Source organism: Halyomorpha halys, unplaced genomic scaffold (assembly GCF_000696795.3).
Source record: "Halyomorpha halys isolate HHAL.00 unplaced genomic scaffold, Hhal_1.1 Scaffold88.1, whole genome shotgun sequence".
NCBI lineage: Eukaryota > Metazoa > Arthropoda > Insecta > Hemiptera > Pentatomidae > Halyomorpha > Halyomorpha halys.
The window spans coordinates 1,416,145-1,426,973 of record NW_027114863.1 but is presented as its reverse complement, the minus strand read 5'-3'; the positions used below and the strand labels follow the sequence as shown (position 1 = coordinate 1,426,973).

At 33.8% G+C, this 10,829-nt stretch overlaps 2 protein-coding genes across 2 annotated transcripts in view; both read right to left on the bottom strand.

Annotated features, from left to right (window-relative positions):
• Positions 1-10,829, bottom strand: part of corn (cornetto) — a gene marked incomplete in the record, with an annotated part of 269,163 nt that overhangs the window by 109,165 nt on the left and 149,169 nt on the right.
• On the bottom strand, positions 3,251-5,217 carry LOC136796894 (ionotropic receptor 21a-like). Its single transcript, XM_067051969.1, has one exon. It carries the CDS (start codon positions 5,215-5,217, stop codon positions 3,316-3,318), a length of 1,902 nt encoding a protein of 633 aa, XP_066908070.1. The 3' UTR covers positions 3,251-3,315.

Here is a 10,829-nt window from a genome sequence, read left to right as displayed (position 1 = left end):
TATAAATAATAAAAATATAGAAAGAGAAAACGTTTATAGAACTAAAACAATAAGAACTCACTCCAAGGGTGGGTTAGAATCCGGTCGGAGGAGATAAAATATTTTGTTTCACAGTAGTCAGTGAGCGAATGAGTCAGCACTGTGGGTTCTGGAGCTCTCCGGGATCCACCCAGCCTAATGGTGTATCCTTAAAAATCTGACGGCCGAGCATGACTGTCCAAATCACCTCCTTGCGTAACTGTTGGTCTAGTAACGATACTTCCTTACAAAAAACTGCACCTCAGACCCTTCATGGGTTGTAACGAAACATATTTTATTTTTTAAATTAATAATATAATATTATATTATTATTATAGATGAGAAGATGGATAATATGTAGAGAAGATGGTTGAGGATGCGGTCAGAGAATAACACAAATATGTTTAAAAAACTTATTTATTATTGCCAACGTTTTGGCCAGAATTCCTAGCCTTCAATAGGGCTGCTTGGGACACGTCGGAGATACAAGTGATGGACTTGGATCTCTGACGTCTTCCAACGTTATTCTCTGACCGCCCCCCAACCATATTCTCTTCTATATTATTATATATTATAGTATATAATTTTATATTATACTGACCTTGACAAATACCGAGCTAAAGATAGTTATGATTTAGCAATAGAACCGGCAATAAATCACTTTTAAGACTGGACTTAATCCGTTCAAGACATCGAATGAGTGATGTAGCATCTAAACTATAATTTTTCTAACATACTTGTTGAAGACAGATCACCAGTCTTGTAGCATTTTTTTTTCACTGAGTAAAAGAACGGTTTCTATTTTTGCAGTCAACAAAGCACAGGGAGGTAATGGGCTGTCGGCAGTTAAAAGAAAAATGGGGTCCAGTGAATAAATGGTCCTCCGGGAACAGAAATCCTAGCAACCGTCAGTACCTCGGCGGGGGAGGGTAGAAGATTGAGTCATTATGTTGATTTATTTCTTGGCTTCATGATACTTTTTGGTCTAGAGGTTCTTGGTCAACACCTATTGGAACTTATCGAAACTACATTGTATATTTAGCATTACTATAAATTTGGGCCTTTGCTAGTATAAGAAAGATGGTGTAAGACTTTTTCGTTCCACTTTCCTAGAAAAGGAATATATAGAAAGGGGAATTCTTGCGATAGTGAAACATTTAGAATTCGATTTTTCGACAGAAATACATGTGTTGAGGTCCTCTGTGTCCAAAAAACCCAGTCTCAAAAAATTGTTAGTGTGCCTGTGAACAGACTAGTTCAGAAAAAAGGAGTCTTAAGAAACTGAAATTCCATATTTAGGACAAGTATTTGCCTGGGATGTGACAGCAATTTTTTTTATATAATCAAATGGCCTGCAGTGCCTCTTTACACAATCGATTTTTGACATTTTATCGATTTACTTGAAAACGACTCATAAAATTTTGTTTAAACTAGTCATGTCATTGTAAAATTAAATATATATATATAGGAAGATGTTCATGGTGGCGGTCAAAAGAAACAAAAATAGTTTACAACTATTTATTTTCCGACGTTTCGCCCCACTTTGCAGGGCTTCATCAGGGCTAAAAAGATACAAAATGATACAATGATAACAATAAAAATACAATGATAAGAATAAAAATACAAAGATAACATAGGATGATAAGAATAAAAACAAGTAACAATGGTAAGAGTAAAATTTCTTTATAAAAATACGTAAAATATAAAGCTAAAAAAGTACAGGAGATGCACATAAAACAAAAACAATACGGGGAAGAGAAAAAAAAAATTATAGAGATAAAACAGTAATAACTGCACTAGACTGTATTTAAAACAGCAAATTTAGTTGTTTTTCATGGCACAAAAATATCAAATCCGAAAATGGTAACCTCTGTGCCTATTCAAGATACAGTTTTTCAATACCTTTCAATAATTAATTAATTTTAAAATATTAGTTATGAAATCAGTGATCCTTAGAAAATACATTTTATTTTATAATAAATATTTTTTTTTTTAATAAGTATAGAAATCAGTGATCTTTTGAAGCACAAAACAGTTTTGCTCTTGCAAGTTGGATATAGGTAGAAAATAAAAGTCATAAAAACTGAATGATTACAATTAATCTCAATTCAGAGTACTTTCCATCTTTTTATACCTCAATTAGAGTGTAACATCGATTTTAAAAATGAGTAGCTGATAAGTGAAGTTAATTTTATGAAAAAGTGTACATACATAAACTTTTAGACAAGAATTCTAAGTTTAATAGACCATGCAGAGATAATTTTTTTTTTAATTTAGGCAACCTTCTTAATTCTAGAAGCTTAACTTGCTTTTAGTTTCAAAATTACCCAATAACAAAAAAATGTTACATAATTTAACATAATATATAAACAGATTATTGTTTATGATACAGGAAGTAACTTATACAAATAAATACAATTTATAACTAAAAAATATTTTTCTTAAATCCTGATAATGGCAATTGCAATACATCACTTCTCGGTCATTTTATGTATCGTCAGCTCACAAGTGAAACTCATTACGTCAAAATTTTGTGGTTTTGATTTGTTTGGTTTTTCCAATCTAAAATGTCAAAGAGGTTAAACACCAAAGAATTTATTAATATCAAAAAGATCTGCAGATAAAAAGTAAAATTATCATCAAATATCTCAAAATTTTTGACTTAGTGTATTCCACTTGTAAACCAACGATATATTAGGGGTATTCATGTGTTAAATATACAATGCTTTACCATGCTAAATGTTATAAGTATAGGATTGTGAGCAGCCCTAATTAAAGACATGTTAAATGTTAAATGCAGGGGACTAACGGATTTTCTGAGCAACTAGTTTTATAACCTTTCCTTCCAAAACTTCATGTGATTGTTTACTTCTAGCTTTTGATTATAGTAATTTACTACAACATGCCTAAAGAGGAAATTGTGTGAAAATATGGCCCCTCAGAACCTTATTGATCTTCTAAATTGCGAGGAAGAGAATCAAGATGAGCTAATTGGCAACTGTCATTACATTATTATAGTCATCCATTGCTTTATTAGTTATAAAAACATCCAAAACAATACTAACACAAACTGCGAGCAAGTAATATGTATAATACTACTTTGTTTATTACTATGACAACAAACAAAATGATCTCGAGGTCAGCTGAGTCTATTTCAACCATGTTACATGTTATATCGTTTTAGCATGGTAAAAGAGGGAAATATTTCTCCATTTAACACGCTTTAATATGTTAAACTAAAGATCCTGAATACCCCTACTATATAAAACACGTTTCATAATTTTATATTATTATTCTTTAAAAAAATTCAACTTCAAAAGTTTGAATAGACCTTTTACTTAAATATTTTTTCACTAAATAAAAAGTTATTTCACCTACAAATAATCCTAAGGATAAAGTGTAACCAATAATCAGTATAAGGAATGGCCCAGAAAGATCAGCGATGGAGAAGGCCCGCAGTTTCACTTCATTTGGCTTGCTTGGAACCTCCACGTAGTTCTTGATGAACTTCTCAGGAAAGCCGCTCTGGGCGATCCTGAAGGATAGATTTGCCACCTTCTGGATAATGAAATGATTCCTCCTTAGCATGAGCCCTAGGTAGAAGAACCGGAGGCACAAATCGGACTTATACATAGAGAGGTTGTTTTTCTTGATTGTATACGAAAACGGTAAATCGATATCTAAAAACGACAAGTTTCCATACTTTTTCAGTTGATTATAGATCACCTTATAGCTTTCGACTACTATATGATTAGCCAAAATGTCTTTGATCACAGGTTCATCCATTTGGGCTGTTTGGTAGAGGACATTTTGGGTCACTGCCATTTTTAAATTTTCTTCCAGAAGCTGTTCGAAAGAAGCCATTTTTGGCTCGGTTTTTCCCGCAGTCAATAGACTCTTCAGCGCAGCTGAATATGCAAGATTGATGTGAATTGTATAAAAAAACCACGTTGCAAAAGCTAAACGAAAGACGATGGTACGTGGATCCACGCTTGAAGGAAAGGATACTAATAGAGCATAAGAAGACATAATAGAAATAGAAAACTTTTGAAATGGATGCTGGTAGTTTTGAAATCTGGCTAACAAAAACAAACAGCAGGGAAATGCAAACGCAGTCGCGATTAAGACTATCCACACAACATCGTTGAATCCTATGAAAATCAACTTCCATGTGGCAACTTCTTTAGGATTCTTAAAAAAGAAACATATGTGCTCGGTCATGAAAGGGTGAGGAATGATAAGAGATGGGAAAGTAAATACTAAGTTCTTGTCGCCTGCCGCAGTGATCCAAACCAGCCCCAGCCTCAAGTCGGTGCTCAGCCCCTTAGGGCCGTCATCCTCCATCCACAGCCAGGCATCCGATCGATTGTAGATACGGTAATCGATATTCATCCCTAGGCGCTCAGCTATAAGCTCGAGCACGCCGTGGTTAATTCCTCCGGAGGGTTTGCCTTCTTGGTTAACAATAAAGTATGGAGGGTTGTGATAGGTTCCAACTCGCAACGAACAATTATTGAATTTTTCAGGTAGTTTCTCGGGGAACAAGTCCACATTTCTAGTAAACGCACCATTCACCCAAAAGTCCAGTATTTCGGAACCGTTATTATTTCTCTGACAGGTATCTCTGTCTTTGCCGTAAGGAAATAATGTGGAAACAGTAACGGTATTGTTTACGATACCGACTAAAATCACATCCAGGTCTCCCCTTTGAAACATATAGGAGAGTAACTCGTAGATTTCAAATTCCTTAATCGGCCTGGAAACTGCTACAACCATTCTAGTCTTTTCCCCACCACCGTGTTGGTAATAGTGACTGTAAAATTTGTACATCATCTCTTCTATTTGATCTACGAGACAACTCGTCTCATCCAAGATAACTATATGAGCACAATGAAGCATGCGACTGGGTCCTGGCTTGGGTTTCATGAATGGGTTGAACATCCTGTAAGGATTGACCGCAGGGAGGTAGGAAATCCACCTGCCGTCCATCTTCTTCAGTAGAGGGGACCTCACCAGGGGTGGGACGTCGACGAGGCTCGGGTCGCTGAAGTTGAAAGGGAACAGAAACGCCAAGCACCTCCTGTCCAGGTAGTTTTCTGCGATGAATAGCAGGCAATCAGAGACCTCGGAGATCGTGGGGTCTTCCATGTCCAGTTCGAAGCCGACAATACCGGCGGGCAGCAGCAAAGCCCACCACATTACTCTGCAAAAACAAATGGCAGACTAGAGTGCTTTCCATTTGTTCCGAACATTGCAGATCGTATCTTATTTAAGCATTGGCGTTTTATTTGCATGCAGAACCAAATCAATAGTTATTAAAAAGTCATTCCTATTTAGATATTTAACCGATATGGACCGATTCGTCACGCGAACACATTACAAGGTTTAAATCTATAGTTATGTTGGTGTATAGTTACTGATTTTAACATAAGTAAGAACGATAAAGGTTGTTTCTGAATAATTTAAAAGGCCGTTCGCTGACAGATATTTTTCAAATCAAACACTTCATTCTGAAACGGAAATCGATGGCGTTATTATTTACGATCAAAATAAGTCAAAATCTACAAGTTATTTAACCTATATGAACTTTTTTTATTAATAGAGCTTGTTTGTAATTTTTAAGGACCGTCACCGTGACAATAATAATATAACAATTTTAACTAGTTTTATATCATATGTATCAATTATGAACTATCCAGGAAGAAGTTCTTAAGAGAAGTCGTGAGATTAATGAAACACTGACATTTAATTCGATGAAACTAAAAAGGGTTCTTATGCTCTTAAAATAAAATGATCAGAAAAATGACAAGCCATCTGAGATGAGACTTTCCGGGTAAATTAAAATAAATCAAAATAGTAGTAAAACCATGGTCGGTAGGATGCAGCAGCCGAAGGGAAGAAGTTGCTCTAACCCGCTTAAGAATAAACCATACTATCCTCAAGCACTCCTACCTGATCAGAAAAATGCTATCAACAACTTATCTATACTGTCTCAGGGTTAAACATAGTTTTGAAGAATACCCTTATTATTTACCAACAATAAACAGAATAGGACTGACCCCAAATTTATCTGAAGGTCTCACTGATTAGCAAGCTAAAGTCACATTGCTGTTTGAATTTTTATAAGTGCATTGCCTCCTTTATAAACTATCTTCTATATCTAAATTACCTTTATTTTTTATATTGGAATCACGTACATGAGTGCGTGAGTGAATTTGGCTAAACGCCTTCAGGACCAAACGAGACCAAACCCAAAAAGGTAAATATAATTGCAAGTATGTGAACATTTTATTTAAATCTGTGCATACTTGCATAAATTTAGTCAAGAATATAAAAACTGACAAGAATAAGTAAATGCAATTGCGTAGTATATGCAGTTTCCAAATTGTGATTTCAAATTTCAAGTTTCAAATTGACTATGTTTGTAACATTTTGATCAATTTATCTCTATAAAACTATTTCATTAAATAAATGGAATGAGAAATAATAATTCAAGAATAAATTCTATGACAGGTATATCAGATCTACGTAAATCTAAAAATATATCTTTTATTCAATGGAAATATCAAAAAATGATGAGGGGGAAAGGAACGGACGTGGACTATTTAACAGAGTCGAGGAGTCTAAATATGTCAGAAGAATGCGACAGCCTTAGAGATATTCTGGATAGCTGGAATCCTGCCTGGACACTGCCGTCGCTCCAGTAAGTCAGCGCTAAATGTGGAACTGCACCTGCGTTGGTGTCGCTTGTCCGATAGAGAATTCTCTAAAGCGGTTAGGCTGGAAATAGTTCATCTCAGGGTTTAGGAGTAAACTAATGTCAGGTATTGAGCACACAGTAAGTAGGTCATGTTCAATTTTAACACATTAATAGCTAAATATTTTATAATTTCAATAGTTAATAGTGATTAATGATTAAGAAATTAATGATGCTATATAACCTATATTTGACTTGGTTAGAAATACTCTTTTGAAACAATAATACTTAACAACGAATAAACCACAAGGTCATATTTCAATCTGCATATATTTTTAGAATCTAAAAAAAAATCAGATAAAAAAAGATTGGTAATGAGATTTAAATTTGTGACCGTAAATTCTATGTGATGAGATGCTGAGCCAAGTTTGTGTTGGAGCTCGTTTGTTTTTTTGAACTCTTTCACCGACTGGCCGGCAGTCATTCTCACCACTGTGTGACGATGTTTGTTGAAGTTGTCAGGTTACCTGGCGCTCTTTCTCACCAACTCGCCGACAGTCATTCTGACTCTACACTCTTATTATTCTTAGACAGTGGCTCAGAGACCTATTGTAAATACTTATATTGGAGTCTTGGTAGCGTCCTCGCTTTTAATACTAAAAGTGCCGGGATCTCCGGAGTCCTGCTCTTTCCTCCATACGTGCGAAGGAAGAGCTCGGTTCGGAGTTCCTCAGGCTGAATGTAAATATTATAAGTAGGAATGATTGTGTTTAAGATATTATTTTACTTTAAGTTTAATTTTCTTGGACTACATTTGGACAAGCGATTAACCTGGAATCCTCACACCAGACTGAAAAGACAGGAAACTGCACGTCGATTTAGACTATTACAGCACTTACAAGACAAACGGTCTAAACTTCCAACACATTACAAAAGACTGATCTACATGACTGTAATAAGGCCAATTTGGACATTTGGAGTTGAGGTTTGGGGCTCCACTAAACTTTCGAATTCCACTCGTATTCAATCCTTACAATCCAAAATCCTACGTAAAATCCTCAATGTTCCTTACTTTGTCACAAATAAAATCATACATAAAGACCTTAATGTTCCCTATGTAACCGATCTAGCCCGAACCAGAAATCACTCCTTCCATTATAAACTCTCTAACCACTCAAACCCTCTAGTTTCTAATCTTGCATCCTCTTCTATTCCCGACAATCCTCCGAGGCGCCTGAAAAGAAGATGGTCACGAGACCAGCTAATGTAAAATGTCAGTAGAGTGCTACCAATGGGTAGTTTCTCTACACGCCTGAAACACTCCAATTTAACTTAGATCAGATTTACTAAATGTATTATAATGTACAGTTGTAAATAGCAATAAATAAATATAAAAAAAAAAAGTTTAATTTTGCTTTTTTATTTATTATTATCATTTTTCTTCTATTTTTATTTTGTTATCATTTAATTTATATGATTGTTAATATGGTTTGGTCTCTATAATCTCTATTACCATTGTTTATAAATATAAAAAAGAATGTAATATTATACAATAATAATAAAATATTCATAGTTCACAAGATCCTAAAGAGAGATCGACTTCATAGTTAAAAGACACGACAGAATTGGGTATGGCAATCTTCGTTACAGTGTATTCAGCAGACCCAGTACTATCAGCTGGTTGATATGCGGGCTGCCCTGCGGAAGTAGGCACTTCTCTTGTCTCAGCCTTTGTCAATTCAGTCAGCATTGACGGATACGGATGTTCAGCGGATGTTCGTACTCTATTTGGGTACCACATTAGTAACGAGATAAACTTACATTTGCTCTGATTTAATATTTTATGAAAGTTTAAATCATTATTTCTTTATGATAGACTATCCAACCAAACCGAATATTTGATAAGTTATAAATGCTTTTTAAACTACTTGTAACAATCATGGGATCAAACAATTACAATAAGTAATTTACAAATAGAGACAGATAGAATTCTAATGAATCGATTTTATAGGAAAGGGTGCCAGAGCGATCATTTTTGTTGATTAAATTTAGTGACTGTTCGCACGCAATATTTCACTTTCGATTATGAGTTAGTTAAGTACTGAAAAATTTGGAGGAGATTAAATTTGAAAAAGAAAAAAAAACGAAAAACGCAAGATCATACGTATTATGAAACAGAATTATTTTCATAAAAAGATCGTTTCGAAAGCAAATTGTAATCATTGATATCATTAGTCTTATTTTAGTTTAGTTTACGAAGCTATTCAGTTCCAAATTAGTATCAAGATTATTTATTATAGCTAAAAATATCAAATATCTCAAGTGACAAATAACAGGGGTTGAAGTGGGAGGGTGAGAAGAGTGTATGATGATGGTTACAGAGAGAGAGAGAGAAGGGTTCTAACAAGATGTGTCAAACGCCACCCCTACCATACATCAATGTATCCCTGGACTATTCTACACTTCTGTTCAAGTTCCACTGGTCCACTGTCCCACTAAAAGACAAAAACAGATGCAATATAGAAATTTTTATTAAAAAGCTTTACAATTCTATAAATTTTAAATTTTTCAAGGAAAGAAACGAACAATATTAACATAATAAAAACATTAGATATTAAACAAAAAAAAATTACTATGCTGTTTTGGTTATCCGTGAGGAGAGGGGAACCCAATTTTCCCAACTGTATTAAAATATTATATTAAATATTATTATAATTTTCTCGATCATCATATAATTTTTTTTTTAATAATTTATTAATTGTTATTCACAACAGTATAAAAATATATACAACAAGTAAATTTGCTGTAGGTAACATAGAGCCATGAAACAAACATTTGGAGAATCTACCCATTAATGGAACTCCAATAATATTTCTATAGGAGAAGACCTCGAGGCCATCTTCTTTTCAGTCGCCTAGGAGGATTATTAAGTAATGAAGGAGAAGCCAGGTTAGAAAAAAAGTGGATTTGGGTGGTTGGGAAGTTTATCATGAAAGGAATGGTATCTGGTTCTGGCAAAATCTGCAAAATATGGGACTGATGGATGATTATCATATTACAAAATATTTTTTAGTGTGAATTGAAGTATTTAATTATTAAAATATTAAATAGTGCTAATCATTTAGGTGAATTAAATGGTTGGGATTTTAATGGATGGTACTACTATATAATACATTAAGAACCAGCTTTAATTTGAGTTTATTTTTGTGGGAGTAGTAGTTTTTATGCTATTTGCTAAAATAAGTTAATGTTTACTGATTTAGAAAATATTTCATATGTAAAACTACTATTCCCACGAGTATACTTAAGCTACTTTATATAACACTAAACTAGTTTTAATTTGAGTGCTAACATACAACTTTATATCTAATGGTTCCTGATATATATGTTTTTATAAGCCGAAAAATATAGAAAACTAGAAATCAACAACTTCTGACATTGCTTTAGCAAATATCGTGAAGACTATTATTCCAACGAAGATATACTCTATAAATTACTTTATAGTACATTAAACTAGATTTAATTCGTGTGCTAATAGAGATCTGTATGTCTAATGATTCCTGGGATAGTTTTCTCAAAATAAGTCCGCTAATTTTTTTTTTTTTATTTCGTTAAGAAATGTTACAGTTTAAAAAAGTGTATCTCAGGAGCTCATGAACGTAAAAAGCTATAAACTTATATGATAGGAAATTTACTCTATTTTAAATGATGTTATATTAGGTATTTTAGTGTTGAAGGTAGTTTCAAAGATATGGTAGTTCCATTGAAAAATTAATTTATTTTAAGGTTTTGAAAAAAAGCTGCTATTTATTATTCCCTCTAACTATGGTTGCCAGACTCATCAATTTTGGCTAGTAACTAAAAATAGTTTTCTTAAAGTAATAAAAAATTAAGATGAAATAATTGTATTTTTTTTTTTTTTTCACCGGGCTCTTGGACTCAGTCTTCAGGAGAAGACTGTAGTTTGGGTTGAGTTTTATTTCATGAAGGATTTTCGGAATAGATTTCGAATTTCTTACAATGGCTAAAATGGGTCAATAACCTACCGGATAACCCGCCTGTACTGTCCTAATTTTGAGAACATTAGGACGTTAGTCAAATTACCTCCCCCCCC

Excerpts from the sequence above, each read along its gene's own strand:
- LOC136796894 (XM_067051969.1), bottom strand. The coding sequence starts at position 5,217 with ATGTGGTGGGCTTTGCTGCTGCCCGCCGGTATTGTCGGCTTCGAACTG.